Source organism: Mesocricetus auratus, unplaced genomic scaffold (assembly GCF_017639785.1).
Source record: "Mesocricetus auratus isolate SY011 unplaced genomic scaffold, BCM_Maur_2.0 Super-Scaffold_100676, whole genome shotgun sequence".
NCBI lineage: Eukaryota > Metazoa > Chordata > Mammalia > Rodentia > Cricetidae > Mesocricetus > Mesocricetus auratus.
This window is the reverse complement of record NW_024429266.1, coordinates 18813840-18831383: the sequence shown is the minus strand read 5'-3', so window position 1 is coordinate 18831383 and position 17544 is coordinate 18813840. Positions and strand designations below refer to the sequence as shown.

Here is a 17544-nt window from a genome sequence, read left to right as displayed (position 1 = left end):
AGTTATTCTCACTTAAAAACAGTGAGAACTTGCGGTTTTCACAGGCTCCTGGGCTGAGGACAGTGGGGAACAGCACACTGATGTGGAGGAAAGCTGAGCTGTAGGAAAGCAGATGTTTCCTCCCCTCCACACATTTGCACTGTGAGGAAAACCATGCCCCTCTCTCCCTCTCTCTCTCTCTCTCTCTCTCTCTCTCTCTCTCTCTCTCTCTCTCTCTCTCTCTCTCTCTCTCTCTTCTCTCTCTCCCTCCCTCCCTCTCTCTCTCTCCTTCTCTCTCTCTCTCCTTCTCTCTCTCTCTCCTCATATTCTTTTATATTGAAACAAAATACCTAATGACAAATTTATAATGAAATGATCTTATATTCTCCTATGTAGTTTTCCAGGGTGATTTTCTGTTCAGATTCCTTCCCACACTGTCCCTCTCTGTACACGTGTAAGAAGATCAAAACCAGGATAATCACTTCTTTACAGTGCACTCTGGTAGACTCAAGAACAAGATACTAATTGGAAAACTGAAGAGGTGCTTACAGTACTTTCCAAGATAAGTATAAATAGAAAACTTGTGTTTATTGACAACTTTGGTCTGGGAAGAAGGAGAATTAAGTAATTAACCTCCTGAGAAATGATGTTTGTGGTACTATAGGGAAGAAATCCCCCACAAGAGAGCACACCCCCTCTTGCTATTCCCCAGGATGTCTGTGATGTGACTATAACTCCCATTTTGAGGACTGATGGAACATCAATGATGCAGAGATCTAAAGAGACTGAGGAGGTGCTGTGTTCTGGATCAGAGGTAAGTATGCACACCAACGCTTGCATAGGAATAACAAATATGCATATGTGCAGCAGGGAATCACATTACTGAGCTGAGGCTACCTGTCCAAGTACACCAGTCTTGATTAGGACTCTTATTAGACATGAACCTTGGCTCTGCCTTTACACATACCCCCACTTTTCAATGTTAAGTTACATGACTACCCAATACATGTAATTTTAATTGCGCCTGGTGACCCAGTTCCGGGCTACATTAACATTGGACATTTACCACACACCAACTGTAGTGGCTGTGACAAAAAAAGACATGCACTGCTATCTAGAGAAAATGAAATTAGTAAACTGATGGAGTACAATAAATGATACAATTCTAGAATGCTGCCTAGCACTAGAGAATTCAGCATATTTTGGTGTTATAATATTCCTAATACTACATTAAATATATAAAATTCATCTACACATGACAGTAGAAGCTACCCAATGCCAGAAGAGTAGAACATTTCTCCATAGACGGAGTGAATGTACTTAAATCTATTGTTCTGTTTATTAGCTAAGAACACCCATACTTTACTTAACATAATTTATGTCTGAGTTTCATCACTTGTGAGACAAAAATGATGATCTTACATTGTAAAACTTTATGAGACTCAGGTTACAAATGTACAAAATGCACTGGGGGCAGTATCTCCTGCAACTAATCATTGTACTTTAAGTTACATTAATACTACTGATACTTACATATTTTCCCTTTATCAGAATATTATGAGCATATATACATGCTCTCATCTTACAAATTTGGGTATTTAAGAAGCTGAGTAATTTGAAATGTCACAAGTGTGTAAATAGTAGAAAGGATTTAAATGCTAGCATTTTATTTATGACGTCCAAATTTTTTACCATTGCCATCTTCTGATTTTGTGTCAGGAGGGAGAAGTGTTATACATAAGTCAGAGGCTGCAGCACACACAGGAGGTTATTTTAGCTGCAGAAAACAACATGAATAATGGAATTACAGGGAAGAATGATGTAGGTCTATGCTAGGAGGTAAAGTGACAGGGAGTTATGGGTCAGATATGTTGGCTTAGGGCTTATGGGAAAGATCGTATTAAAAAATTTGAAGATTTTATATGCTTTCTAGTTGAAATACTGTTAGTTAGTGAGATTACCAAACAGCATACAAAACTATGAGAGCTTAGGGAGGGTGCTAGAAAACTTAGGAAAATGGATTCTTGAAGAAGAGTTTAACATGACAGGTGTCTATGTTAGGAAGAAGAGGCAGAGTGAGGATGGGAGTGCAACTAAAAATAAGTGAAACCAGGCAGAGGGAAGCAGAGCCGCCTTTGGAAGGCACTTGGACCTGAAGGGGTTGGGATAAAAGGAACAGTCCCCGAGACAGAGAAATGGACTGTGTCACCTGCCAGGCAGGACTGGGTAATATCCACTGGTGACTGGCAGAATAGTGCCAGCTAGATGCTGAGGAAGTATGTAGCACAGCTTTAAAGTGCATAAGGAATTAAGTGATCTGGATGTTACTATTCCTGAAGAAGTTACCTGTCTCAGAAATCACACTGCCAATTGTGCTGGCACACCCACAGTCCCAGCATCTGAAAGGCTGATGAAAGAGGATATTGAATCTGAGATCAGCCTGGACTATACCATGTATTCCAAGACAGACTTGGCTAAATAGAAAGACTGTCTCAAAAACAAAAGCAAAATCCCACCACTAATAAAACAACAACAACAACAAAAATCACATTCAAACCCTTTGAATCTATATTAAACGGCAGTTTTCAAATGAGTAAATGAGACTGAGACATTTGGAAACTTTCCAAAAGATTTGTAGACAGCAGTAGACTGAGTTTGGGCCTGATGTGAATTGTGACTTCTGAGTTTGTATTTTTAAAAATTTATTTGTGTGTGTGTGTGTGTGTGTGTGAGAGAGAGAGAGAGAGAGAGAGAGAGAGAGAGAGAGAGAGTGCACAGACCTGATATGGTTCACAAATGGAGGTCATAGGACAACTTCCCCGTTTTGTTGAGGCAGAGGTCCCCTTGCTTTTCTGCTGCTGTGCTGTGTAAGCCAAATTCTGGCTCATTCTCATATGGCTGTGGGGATTGAACTCAGGTTGCCAGGCTTGCATAGCAAATTACCTGCTGAACTATCTCACTGAATTTCTGGTTGCTTAAATCAGTGTATCAAATTAAAAAGTGTAAAAAATACAATCTAATGAGGAAAACACAGAATTGAACAAATATTTTATTACCTTTAATATATGAATCATGTCATCAATATCGATATATAATTGTATGTTGTTACAATATAGCACAGTATTATAGATTATAAATATAGAAATATAAAGGATATGCTGAAATAACCTTGAATAATTTTTGTGCCTTTAAAACATTTGGAAACCCCTTAACCTGCATTTGTAATTCTTGAAGAATAAGAAGAAAAATATTATCAGCAGTTACTATGTACAGCAGCAAGAAGGTAGGGGGGGAGACATACATAAACACTTCAAATTAATCCCTGTGATTTCTTTACGCCATTTAGGTGTGAATCTTATTAACTGTCTTCTCTGTGCTCTCTCCTTCTGCAGATAGCTCAGCTGGGGACATGGAGAATGGCAGTCTGTCAGCAGTGACAGAGTTTGTCTTCACCACCTTTCCCAGGCTCCAGGATGGTAGTCTACTTTACTTTTTTCCTTTGCTTTTTATCTATATTTTCATTGTCATTGGAAATCTGTTGATTTTCTTTGCTGTAAGGCTTGACAACCATCTTCACAATCCCATGTACAATTTTATCAGCATCTTTTCCTTTCTGGAAATCTGGTATACCACAGCTACAATTCCCAAGATGCTATCCAACCTCATCAGTGACGAGAAGTCTATCACCATCACTGGATGCCTGTTGCAAATGTATTTCTTCCACTCACTGGGAAATTCAGAAGGTATTTTGTTGATCACCATGGCTGTTGACAGATACATTGCCATCTGCAACCCTCTTCGCTATCAGATGATCATGACCCCCAGGCTCTGTGTTCAGCTCTCTGCAGGCTCTTGTATCTTTGGTTTTCTCATTTTGCTTCCTGAGATTGTAATGATTTCCACTCTGCCTTTCTGTGGACCTAACCAGATACATCAGATATTCTGTGACTTAGTCCCTGTGCTGAGCCTAGCCTGCACAGACACTTCTATGATTGTCATTGAGGATGTGATCCACGCAATAGCCATTATCATCACTGTTCTTATTATTGCTCTGTCCTATGTAAGAATTGTCATAGTGATCCTGAGAATCCCTTCTGCTGAAGGAAGGAAAAAGGCCTTTTCTACTTGTGCTGGTCACCTCATGGTCTTTCTAATATTCTTTGGCAGTGTGTCCCTCATGTATTTACGTTTCAATGCCACTTATCCCCCAGTGTTAGACACAGCCATTGCATTGATGTTTACTGTGCTTGCCCCATTCTTCAATCCCATCATTTACAGTCTGAGAAACAAGGACATGAAGAATGCAATTAAAAAACTCTTCTGTCATGGCTAAGATCAAATACATGAGCAATGACTCTTGCTGAAGAGGATGTGGAGTAAGGGGATTATTCCTCCATTGCTTCTGAAATTGCAAACTTTTACAGATATGTTGGAAGTGAGTATGGCAGTTCCTCAGAAAACTGAGAATCAACCTACTACAGCATTCAGCTATACCACTCCTGGGCATATACCCTAAGAATGCTCAATCATACCACAAGGACACTTGCTCAACGATGTTCATAGCAGCATTATATGTAATAGACAGAACCTGGAAACAACCTAGATGTCCCTTAACCGAGAAATGGATAAAGAAAATGTGGTACCTTTATACAATAGAGTATTACTCAGCTGTTAAAAACAAGGACCCTGGAATTTGAAGAAAAATGGATGGAACACGAAAAAAATCATCCTGAGTGAAGTAACCCAGACAGAGAAAGACAAATTTGCTATATACTCACTCATAAGTGTATATTAGCAGTAAAATAAAGGTCAACTATGTCCAGAAACCTAGAGAAAGTAGATTGATTCCTGGCCCAATTGCCATCAGAGACAACTGTCATTAGAAAGAAAGTGATGGAGGCAGAGGCAGAGACCCACAGCAAAATATTAGGCAGAATTTGGGAGTCCTGCAGAGGAAGAGTAGAAAAGAATGTAGGAGCCAGAGGGATCAAGGACACTGAGGGAATGATGACACAATCAACTAACCTGGGATCATAGGGGCTCACAGAGATTGAACTGACAACCAGGGAGCCTGCATGGACCTAGCTTTTCATACACATTACAGTTGTGTAGCTTGGTCCTCTTGTGGGATTCCTAGCAGTGGGAACAGAGGCTGTCTCTAACTCTTAACTGGTTTTGAACCCTACTCCTCATATTAGGCCTCCTTGCCCAGCCTTAATACAAGGGGAGGTGATCAGTCTTACTACAACTTGATATGTTATGTCTTGCTGATACTAATGGAAGACCTGTCCCTTCCTTGATAGAGGCAAAAAAAAAAGAGGGGATTGGGTTTGGGAGCAGGTAGGGAGAAGGGGGAAGGACTGGGAGGGAAGGGTGGAGGGGAGGCTAAGGCCAGGGTGTAAAATAGATGAATGAAAAAAATTAAAGACTCACTTATCTTCACAAAGTTTTGAACACATCTGGAGGCTAAATTTCAGCCATAGTTTCCTTCTTACTGTTCAAAACATGTATTTCATATATGAAAACATGGTATTCCTCTATACCTAGCTCTTTCTTACATTGAAATCTGTCGTCATAGTAGTAAAATCATTATAAAATTTGTTCTGCATATGATCATGAATTGTATGGGGTTCAGTAATTAATTATTCTGGCAGGATGTATCTAAAGAAAACTTATTCATTGATTTTGAGGTAACAATGGCATGAATTAACTGTAGAGGTACAGTGTATTATGAGGTATGATGCCTCCACTTTGGAAATATATCTTAAATTTTTAATAAGTTGTTTATAAATCATGGATTACCTGGTTATGCAATACTACACTGTAGAATGCCATTTCCCATAGTATACTTTGGTACATGTAGAGAATGGTTTTAGTTATTATTTCACCTTCTAAGTCCTTACATCTTCATTTTCTTTACTAATTTCCATTCAAAAACTCTTCTCTACATCTGTAAAAGTTTGTTTCCAAAAGAATGAAAAAACATATGATTTAACTACATAACTCCGACCACATCCTCACTTTTCTATATCTGCTATTATTATAACTGAGCATAGATATTTATCATTATTTATGCACAACTTGTGTAGTTCTCTTTAAAAAATGCACTAAGAATTTCTGTATGAATGGTTTCACCTAGGAAGCAACCTGCCAGACAACATATTTTCACTATGCTAGCCTTAGAACAAACAAAACTTAATAATGTACATATTACTAGGAACATGTGAATTTTTTAAAATGGTTCCTGTGTCACTTCAGCAAGAAAACATAATTATAAATTCGTATACCTTGAGCATAGGCTAAGAGTTTATATGGGCAAAAATCAGTAGAATTAAAGAAGGAATTGGGAATGCCACAATCACACATTTTGAAATGTAATTTAGCAATCTAGACATAGAGATAAATTAATGCAGCAGACTACTTAGAGTTTCCCCGGGTATGTTCACAATAAAAATGCATTAGGATGTTTAATTATTATCCCTAGATAGCTCTTCAGCAAGCCAATGCAGTTTCAATGCATAGGTACCTAGATAGGTAGGTAGGTAGGAGAGAGGGGGGCAGGATTGATTTACTTTTTAGAAAGCCTTCTATACTGTCTCTATAGTGGTTGTATGAACTTGTACTGCCATCACCAGTGCAGTGGTGTTGCTATTTCTCCACATCTTCACCATGAATTTTAGGATCTTCTTTAGCTACTTGTTTTTAATTTTTTTGTAATAGCCATTATGAAATGGTAGCTCACAGAAGTTTTTATTTGCACTTCCTGCTCATAATAGAGAGCATGTTCATGTATTGTTAAGCTAATTTTATTCTGTTGGTACCTGTCTACTCATATGTTGTCTTATTTTTCACTAGATGTTTGGGTTTTGTTACTTTTTTTCAAATTCTTCATGTAGGATAAGCATTAAACCGTTGGCAGATATTTAGTATTTTCTCCCATTCTATATGATTACTTTTACACTTTACTGATTGTTGCTTTTGCAAAGAAAAGTATTTGAGTTTTATATATTATTTGTTTTATATATTATTATAAATATGTTTTATATATTATTAGTTTTGTTTCTTCTATGACAGATCAAAAAATCTTTCTTGGACTCTCTTAAAAGTATTTGCCCGATATTTTCATCTAGTAATTTATTTTTTAAGAAGCATGCTATATCTTTTCATTTGTTTGATTATTGATTTTACTTTTGAGATTGCAACATAATTATGTCATTCCTTCCTCCTTTTTCCTCACTCTAAACCCTTTACATGTACCTCTCCTTGATCTCTTTAGGTCCATGAACTGTGCTATTGTTACATATATATATGTAACAATACATATACATATATATTACATACATATATGTTACATACAAATAGGCATATATGTTTCTAAATATCCATGCTTTCTGTATAAGGTTAGTTGTATGTATGTTTCCAGGGTCACCATTTGGTATTAGATAACCAATTTGTGTCCTTATCCCAGAGAAACACCATTTCTCCCACTTTCAGCATTTGTTAGTAGCCTGTGGACTTTTTCCTGCCTACTTTGGCTAGTCTTTTTGTTTGTTTGTTTTTAGAGACAGGGTTTCTCTGTGACTTTTGGAGGCTGTCCTAGAACTACCTCTTGTAGACCAGGCTTGTTTGACTATTGTTATTGTCCTCATTCATCTCATGTTTAGGAAGTCATGATGAGATTTTATGGATGTAGCTTTTGACATTAGTAGGAGACACATCTCACAGCAAACTCCCTGATCTCTGGCTCTTGAAATCTTTCTGGTACTTCTTCTGTAATGTTCCCTGAGCCTTAGCTACAGGAATTGTTTTGTAGATGAATCTATTGGAAGTAAGCTTCACAATCGTTTGTTATTGTGTGACTCTGTGTGTTATAAAGAGAAGCTTCCTTGATGAGGGGTGAGGACTACACTTATCTGTGGGTATAAGAACAAGTATTTAGAATGTAGTTGGGGATTATGCTGCCTTAACAATGTGGTGGTTGTACATTCTCCTTGAAAATCCATGACTTCACTAGTCCAGGGTTTTGGCTAGGTTTCCAGTACCAGGCATGATTTCCATCTGATTAAGACTTAAGTCCAATTAAAATATGCTTGCTACTATTGTACGCTTATGGTTATACTGCAATACTGGTCAGTGTGGTTAGTAGACCTCCTAGTTGGGTAGAACTTTGCTTGATGTTCTCCTTTGGAAGCTTGCACGATGCCTTCTGGTATTCAGTATTCAGGCAGGAGGTATTCAAGACAGTTCCAGTTAGGGGCCCCTGGGCCTAGTATCTGAAGTGCATAACAGTGTCTTCAGCCATAAAGATTCATCTTCCAATTCTGGAAGGAACAGTGGTCTGTAATGTTTTGGGAGTCTCTTGGACAACCCTGGCCAACAACTCAAAAGGGGACTTCTTATGCCTGTGGTTGGGGTTGTGTTAGGTGATCCTCGGCTCTTTGAGGGAATATTGTCAGCACAGATGAGAAAATTTCATTTAAACGATGTATGTATATTAATACACATGTGTATTTTGGGTGGTTTTATTAAAGAGCAAGATAGTTAATATTATAATTATGATTTTTCATATATCCTTTCTTTTATTTTACTCCCTTCTTCCTCATGTACTTACATCCCCATTTTTTGCCATTTCCCAATCAGATCAAATGTACCCTTCTATACTGCTCTCTATTGTATCTAATCCTTTCTTAGCTGAAATTCTTAAATTTAGATCATTAACATGAAACTATGAAAGGACTTGAGGGGCAGGAGGAATGGGGTATAATTGGAAAGGCTCTTGACTAGTATGTTCATGACCCTAGGTTCAATTCCCAAAACCAAAATGAAAATTAAAAATGGTAAATATATATATATATATATATATATAGTTTTCAATAGCCAATAGGACTAATACAAAGAAACAATTTAACCAAGAAAGTAGAAACTCTTTTCAGAGAAAAATACAAAATATTAATGATAGAAGAAGAAGAAAACATATACACAAACAGGGAGAAATCTTAAGTTCATGTATTAGAACAACGGATACAGTTAAAATCCTCATAACATATGGAAGCTTCCTTCTTGTTATCTATATTCCACAGTGACATAAGCTAATACAGGGGCAAAACAGACACCAACAACATAACCAGTTGTTAAGCATAGAAACTACAATAGCAACCTGCAAGACCAGAAATGTGCACTGTTACAATAATGGCATGACTGTTATGGAGTAACCAACAACATTTTGGTTTGATTTGTGATCCATTCCATGAGTCAGAATTTATTACTAATACTGTAAATCTAGTAAAAAATCCATGGCTAAGCAAATTCACTACTCTTTATCTAAATTGAGTTGGTCCCAAACTCCTTTGCAAATATTTATATTTATACCCACAGACAAATGTTCCTCCAACCCTTAATGATAGAGGACTATATTTATATAGAATGTTAGTGGTACTGAGAATAAGTGCCAACTGAATACTCAGGACTAAACATGACATTTATACTACCCTCTCTAAGGCTCAGAGATCATCAGAGAAGAGGGACAGAAATAATTTAAGATCCAAGAGATAAAAAGAAAACTATAAGGTACTATCTTCAAGGCATGACATTGCCAATACTGTCATGTTCTCATGGGACCTGTGGCTACCTTCAATGGACCTACACAAGACTGGACACATCAACAATCAATCATGAATTGGAGAGGGCCCCATAAGATCCTAAACACTCCTTCTGAACTATTGGCTACTGAAAGATTATAGAGGAGGGTTAGCCATTTTCTTCAGTTGAATATTCATTGAGGAGCCCACCAGGGTTCAATGATAGTTTCAAACTCAGGGTCTCAAAACAAACAAGCAATCAATCAAACAAACAAAAAACCATGAAGATATGAATGTAGGAAAGAGATATGTAAGAAGTAGGGATAACAGGTTGGGGGAGATTAGAGGAGGATTAAAAGTTAGAGTATAATCTATATACATGTATGAAATTATCAAAAATAAATGTCAAAAAACAAAAAAAATGCTTGTAACACTCAAAGCAACATGCAGATGGCATGCAAAGCCTATCATAACATTCTTCACATAAAGAAAAGTAAATACTAAAATTCATATGGAAGCAAAAAGGACCCTGAGTCAAACAATTCCTAAACAAAAAATAAAAGAATGAAGATGGCACAGAAGGAGATCATGGCAAACTTCATAACTGCATTGAACTGAGTAGCATGGATCTGGCTTACAATAAATATAAGAATGAAAAGACAACAAGAGAGGGTCCAGAAATACATCTGTTATCTTCAACAGAACTTCCAAAAATATGCATTCAATAAAGTAGGTTCTCTTTATTAAATGAAGCTGGAAGACTGGATATCCACATGTTGAAGATTAAATTTTGGCCCCGTTGACCTTATATAGAAGTCAAAGTAAAATAATTCAAAAACCTAAATAAATTTTTGCTTTGATTTAAAAATTCTAGACAATAAGTTCACAGGACAGTGAATTTTAAAAAAAGCTTTACTTTACAGCTAATATTCACTTCTGAGCGAGTGCATATCGTGTTTGTGTTTCTGAGTTCCAGTTACCTCACTCAGAATGAATTTTCTAGTTCCATCCATTGTTTTTTACTACTGAGTAATACTCCATTGTGGAAATGTACCACATTTTCTTTTCATTCTTAGGTTGGGTGGCATCTAGGTTCTTTTCAGGTTCTGTCTATTACAAATAATGCTACTATGAATATAGTTGAGCAAGTGTCTTTGTTCCAGAAATGCTCTAGCAATAACTGGTGGAAGTTTCTGTACCTTATCTTTTTTGGTATTAATTTTCGTAGGAACAAGTATGCCTCAAGGGTTCAATCTGATTGAAGGTCCAGTAAAATTGGATGTTCCTCCTCTGGCCACCACTGATGTTCCAACTTCCTTGCCAGAAACAGAACCAACAAAATCAGGAACCGATGGTGGGCTCCTCCAGTAAATAGGGAATTTCTCCAAATGCTTAAGCTAACAGCTGCTCCCCTTTCTTATACTAGAATTCATGATTATGAAGATAATTAGGAGTATAACATGTGCTGTATTACACCCTGAATTTTATGGAAAAGCTTGCTAGAGCAAGAACCCATTGGTATCTATTATCCAAGCCACAATAAAATATTATAATCAGAAAGTTCAAACAGGCGGGCCAATGGTGGGTTAAGCACTGGACCAAACGATGACTGGTGCATATGGCCATAAGACAGGGGAAGTAATTCTAAGAATAGGTTGATCTCAGAGAAATCTGATGCTATCATGTTGTAACCACTGTCTGGCTACTGCCAGTTCTTATGTATTTGATTTTCTATTTTGAATTTCTAGTCTCATGATGTGTCTTATATGCTGATTTTGCTTACTTCAATGTATCTTGACACACGTACAAAATTAACTTCTTTACTTCTTCATGTAATAATTATAAAAATCTGATGCATGCTTTGAGAAATTACACTCAGATTCAGCACTCTTGTTTTCGTGTCTGTTTGTCACTTGCCAACTCTTTGCTCCCGTGAGTTCCGGATCCCTGATTCTCCCCAGGTTGAGTGGTCCCAACTGGGTCTGCCCGCAGCAGAGATCTGTTCCCCTTACTTCACATGCTCTCCAACATAAAATGTCATCATTGGTTTTATCTTAGCCATTCTGACAGGTGTAAGATGATATCTCAGTCATTTTGATTTGCATTTTCCTGATTGCTAAGAATGCTGACCAATTATTTAAGTGTATCTAGGCCGTTTGAGATTTTTCTATTGATAATTCTATTTAAATCTGTACCCCATTTTAATTGGATTATTTGGTATTTTGATATCTAGTTTCTTTTTCTTTTATTTACCTATTTATTTATTTATTTATTTAAGTTAGAAACAAGCTTGTTTCACATGTCAATCCCAGCTCCCTCACTCCCCTCCTCCCTTGCCCTCCCCACCAGGTCCCCCAGTCCCCATCCCAATCTCCACTCTGATCACCAGAGAGGGTGAGGCCCTCCTTGGTGGATCTCCAGTGACAGTCATTAATCCAGGGCAGGGCCTAGGCCCTCTCCCAAGAGTCCCAGATGAGAGAGCACCCCATATTGTGGCATGCGTATGTGTACCACATTTTCTCTATCCACTCTTCAGTTGAGGGGCATCTTGGTTGCCTCTAGGTTCTGGCTATTACAAATAATGCTGCTATGAACATAGTGGAACAGATGTCCTTGTTGTATGAATGTGTGCATCATTTGGGTATATGCCTAAGAGTGGAATTGCTGGGTTTTGTGGTAGACTGATTCCCATTTTCCTGAGGAATCTCCATACTGATTTCCAAAGTGGCTGTACAAGTTGGCACTCCTACCAGCAGTGGAGGAGTGTTCCCCTTTCTCCATATCCTCTCCAGCATAAACTGTCTCTGAAGTTTTTCTTTTACCCATTCTGACAGGAGTGAGATGGTATCTCAGAGTTGTTTTGATTTCCATTTCCCAGATGGCTACGGATGTTGAGCACTTTCTCAAGTGTCTCTCAGCCATTTTAGACTCCTCTACTGAGAATTCTCTATTTAGTTCTGTACCCCACTCTTTGATTGCATCCTTCGGTGTTTTTGAGACTTGCTTCTTGAGTTCTTTGTAAATTTTGAGATCAGCCCTCTTTCAGATGTGGGGTTAGTGAATCTTTTCCCAATCTGTGGGTTGCCTTTTTGTGTTGCTGATTGTGTCCTTTGTCTTACAGATGCTTCTCAGTTTCAGGAGGTCCCATTTACTAATTGCATATCCTAAGACACACTAATGTCTGTGCCACTGGAATTATGTTCAGGAAGCAGTCTCCTGTACCAATTCATTCAAGGGTGCCTCCCATTTTCTCTTCTAAGAGGTTCAGTGTGGCTGGATTTATGTTGAGGTCTTTGATCCATTTGGATTTAAGTTTTGTGCGTGGCGATAGACGTGGATCTATCTGCAGTCTTCTACATGTCAATATCCAGTTATGCCAGCACCATTTGTTGAAGATACTTTCTTTTTTCCATTGTATAATTATAGCTTCTTTGTCTTTAATTTCTTTCTTTAGAGACTCAAAGTTCTTGTGATACAGGTCTTTCACCAAGATATTTTATGTAGTTTGTGGCTATTGTAAAGGGTGATGTTTCTCTGATTTCTTTCTTTAATCCACTTGGACTTGAGTTTTGTACAAAATGATAGATATGGATCTATTTTCATCTTTCTACATGCCAACATCCAGTTATGCCAGCACCACTTGTTGAAGATGCTTTCATTTTTCCATTATTTAATTTTGGCTTCATTGTCAAACATCAGGTGTTCATAGGTGTGTGGATTTATGTCGTCTTCAATTTGACTATATTGATACACCTGTCTATTTTTATGCCAACACCATGCTGTTTTTATTATTATAACTCTATAGTAGAGTTTGAAATCAGGGATGGTGATACCTCTGAAAGTTCCTTTATTATACAGGATTGTTTCAGCTATCCTGGTTTTTTTGTTTTTCCATATGAAGTTGAGTGTTGTTCTTCCAAGGTCTGTGAAGAATTGGTTGGGATTTTGATGGGGATTACATTGAATTTGTAGACTTCTTTTGGTAAAATTGATATTCTTGCTATGATAATCCTACTGATCAATGAGCATGAGAGATCTCTCCATTTTCTGATACCTTCTCCAATTTCACCAAAGATTTAAAGTTCTTGTTATTCAGGGCTTTCACTTCTTTGGGAAGCAGATGCAGAGATCCACAATCAAGCACTGGGACAAGCTCCATTGTACAAGTGTGTGTGTATCAAGATCATGACAAGGGAGCCCAAAGACACAGCTGACCTGATCTTATGGGAGCTCATGGACTCTAGACTGATATCTAGGAAGCCTGCATGGAACTAACCTTTGCCCTCAGCATCTGTGTGATGTGATGTTGTATAGTTTGATCTGTTTATGGGGCTTCTACTATTGGGACCAGGACCTGTCCCTAGAGTGCTTAGGTTGCATTTGGGAACCCAACCCCCAAGTTGAGTTGGCTTGCCCAACTTTGATGCAAGGGGAGGAGCTTGGTCCTGCCTCAACTTGATGTGTCATGCTGTATTGACTCCCAAGTGAGGCTTTCCCCTTTCTGAAGGTAGCCTGAAGAGGAGTGGGAGGTGATAGAAGGGAGATGGGGGAGGAGGGAATATGAAGACAGGAGAGAGGGGAAGCTGTGCTCAGCATGTAAAATAAATGAAAAAATTGTAAATAAATTTTTAAAAATCTCACTGAAATCATGAGTATCACAGAAAACCTGTGACTAGAGAAAAAATAGATCAGCAGTTAAGAGTGCCAGTTGTTCTTCCAGAGGATCTGAGTTCAAACCTGAGTGCTTGTGGAAGCTCACAGCTGTCTGTAATTCCTGTCCCAGTGAAGCCAATACTCTTCTCTGACCTCTGTGGGCACAAGGCACACCCACATGCTGGGCAAACAGACATACAGGCAAGCAGAAATTCTGTCCTGAATCATGTCCGTGTTGCTCCTAAATTTTCATTAATCGTAATTTTGTTTCTTGTCTTTGCACCTTAATTTTGAAAGTAGTACTGAAAAACAAATATGCTCTGTTGTTGTGTTTCTGTTGCCACCCACTTATACCAGTATTACATATGAAATGAATCTTCCTCCTCTATGATAAATTGGTACTATTTCCTTATTTTAAAAAATCCCATTTTCTCCTTTTTATCTGAGGACTATTTACCTGGTCCTGAAATTCTTCTCTGCCTTCCAATTATTTTTACATGTCAGTCATTCAACTACACACAAATAAACGTCACTGAATGTGCTTCTGAATAGCAAAATAGTCATTATATTAGAACAAATAGTGGTTTATGATAATTATTCTTCAATGCAGAGAAAAAATCAATTCAATTTTTATGGTAATTCAGTAAGGCCATAATTTGTTGGGGCTGTTTCCTCTTGACGAATAGGGGTGGGGATATAGAAGAAAATGAGTAGGGAGACACTACACAGGAGAGGAAATGGAGATGAAGCACTGGTGCATTTTGCGGTGAAAAATAATAATTATGAGGAGTTCAGCAAATCAATTGGACAAATTTAGACAGACCTTTGGAGACTTTGAGGAGATAAAATGTGGTATTTTTTATTTTCTTCCTTGACATCTCATGGTTTTCCAATTGGTAAATTTTTAATAGAAATCATTCTGTGTTCTATTCAATTTATTGGTGACACTTGTCAGAAAAATCACTCTCAATACTGCCCCACTTATTTTTTTCTTTCAAAAAACAATAACAATGATAGCATCCTTATCTGGTATTTTTTGTTTGTTTTTTGTGTTTTTTTGGCACAGCAGCTCCTAGTGGCATGCATAATGTAGAATGTCTTTTTCAATCATAACAGTGATGGGAAAGTGAGTGTTCAGAAGAATCTGTACGAATCCCCCTGGGCACTCCCTGACCTGAGGATCTAATGAACAGAAATGACAGAACCCTCTGCCAAGTGATCCCATGGGGGAAGTGCTTTCTTTCTATTATTGAGGGACTAGAACCTCGGTGGAGCTCAAATTCCCTTCAGAATATTTCCAAGGATGGTTACAAAAACTTTTTAGAGATGTTGAAAGAAGAGACACAGATACGCCCAGGAAAAGAGGGAAACAGCCTGACTCTATTTGACAGAGGTGAGTTTGGGGTGCCAAAGTCAGGGGTGCATATTCATTTCTTTTACTTGAAATGAGGTGCTCAGTAACTGAATGCTGAGGGTTCAAATAGTGAGAACTTTGGGGGATGTGGAATTTGAAACTTTGTTGGAACTTATAAGAATTTCATCTTTGGAGCTGGAGGCTCTGTAGAATTACATGAGAAATAGCAGTCAGTTGTTTGTCCTGCACTCAGTTTCATGAGTGTAAATGATAACACTTTCCCTTCCCACCTATCACATTTACAGATGTCCTCTGTTTTAATTGTGCTTTTAAGTGCAATTCAAATGTTTTTATTACAAAAGAAGATATTTCCAAGTGCCTAGGACCTATTAAGGGTAAACTGTTCCCCAATAGAATCTAGTGACATTAATATATAATATATATATATATATATATCATGAACTGCAGTGACAGTGTAAGAATTATGATAGAGACTATCTGGATGATGCATGTGTGAAAATAAGCCAAGAAGGTGTGTGTGTGTGTGTGTGTGTGTGTGTGTGTGTGTGTGTGTGTGTTTAAATATGAGGTCTCCTGAAAGACAAGAGCTGAAAGGACATGAGGATAGATCAGAGTTGGCCAGGTAAATAAGTATGAGCAAAGGGACATCCTAGGAAGAAAGCTAAAAGTCACCAAAGCTCTAGAGTGTATGGTGGTGAACTGTGAAACTGTCACAGTGAAGTATGAGAAACTGAAGATGAAGAATATTATATAGATGTGTCAAAAAGCTTCAGATTTGGGATAATGGAAAACTATGGGAGAGTATCTACTTCAACAGAAAATGTGTATTGACCTGATTTTAAGAATCAAGACTCCAGTGTTCCTGCAGACATACAGAATGAGTAATGAACATGACTTTCAACACATAGTACAAAACAATGATTTACATAACAAATCATCTGAAAAAGTTCTCTACAGGAAGATAGAAAATGCAGGAATGATAGTTTAGTGGAAATCTGTAACAAAACCCTTCAAAGAGTAGTAGGCTGCTATGCCTGATTCAAAAGTATAATCATAAAGACTGGAATTTCTATTGTTTTTCTATTATTATGACAAGGATATGTAAGTCACAATGGTTTCTGAAGAGCAGGAAGGAGCAAAACTACCTAACAAATGATTCAGGAGGGAACACAATCTAAAGCAGACATAGTTAACATAATTCTCTCAGTTACCTGGTTTATAAAGGAAATAAATACCATAAATGTCAATAATGGGTTCTTTTATAAATTAACTCCTTAACATGTCTCAGCACAAGTACTTTTCATGCACAGTGGAAAATACAAGACTCAGCGAAGTTATGTAAGCTTCCCAGTCCCCAATTAATAGTGAACAGAATGAAAACTCAGGCTCCATATATTTGACATGATCCACTCGATTAACCACTATAATGTGCTCTCCCAAAAGCAAACCAATAGAGATGTAAGCAGCTTATTATTTTTGAATCTCAGAAATAGAAAATTACAAGTACCATCTAAAGAAAGTAGCATTTACATTTATGTGTATGTATTTGGTATATACATGTTTGCATGTGTGTGCGTGAACTGGGCATTTGAGTGTGTGCATATGCCGATGGAGGCTGGGGGTCAATGTTAGGCGCTGGCTTCCAACATTCTTTACCTTCTTTTTTGAGACAGGTACTCCCTCCCATTGAATCTGAAGTTTACTAACATGGCTAACTGGCTAGCTAGCAAGATTGTGGGATCCTCCTGAATTGACCTCCCAGCACTGGAATTATAAACATGGGTACCGATAGCCAGCATTTTCACATGGATGCTGTGGACCTGAATTCAGGTCCTCATGCTTGTTTATTAAACGTTTTGCCAACTGAACCATCTATGCCCCGGCCTCAACATTTACATTCGTACTGCTTTACCTTCCTTCCTTCCTTGTTAGTTGAATATGGCCTTTCTCTCATTCACA

General features: G+C 37.8%; 1 protein-coding gene across 1 annotated transcript; it reads left to right on the top strand.

The window, feature by feature from the left end:
- Positions 1 to 3388: 3388 nt before the first annotated feature.
- Positions 3389 to 4312, top strand: LOC101840836 (olfactory receptor 6K3). Its single transcript, XM_005078244.1, has one exon. The coding sequence runs from the start codon at positions 3389 to 3391 to the stop codon at positions 4310 to 4312; it is 924 nt and encodes a 307-aa protein (XP_005078301.1).
- The last annotated feature ends 13232 nt before the right edge of the window (positions 4313 to 17544 follow it).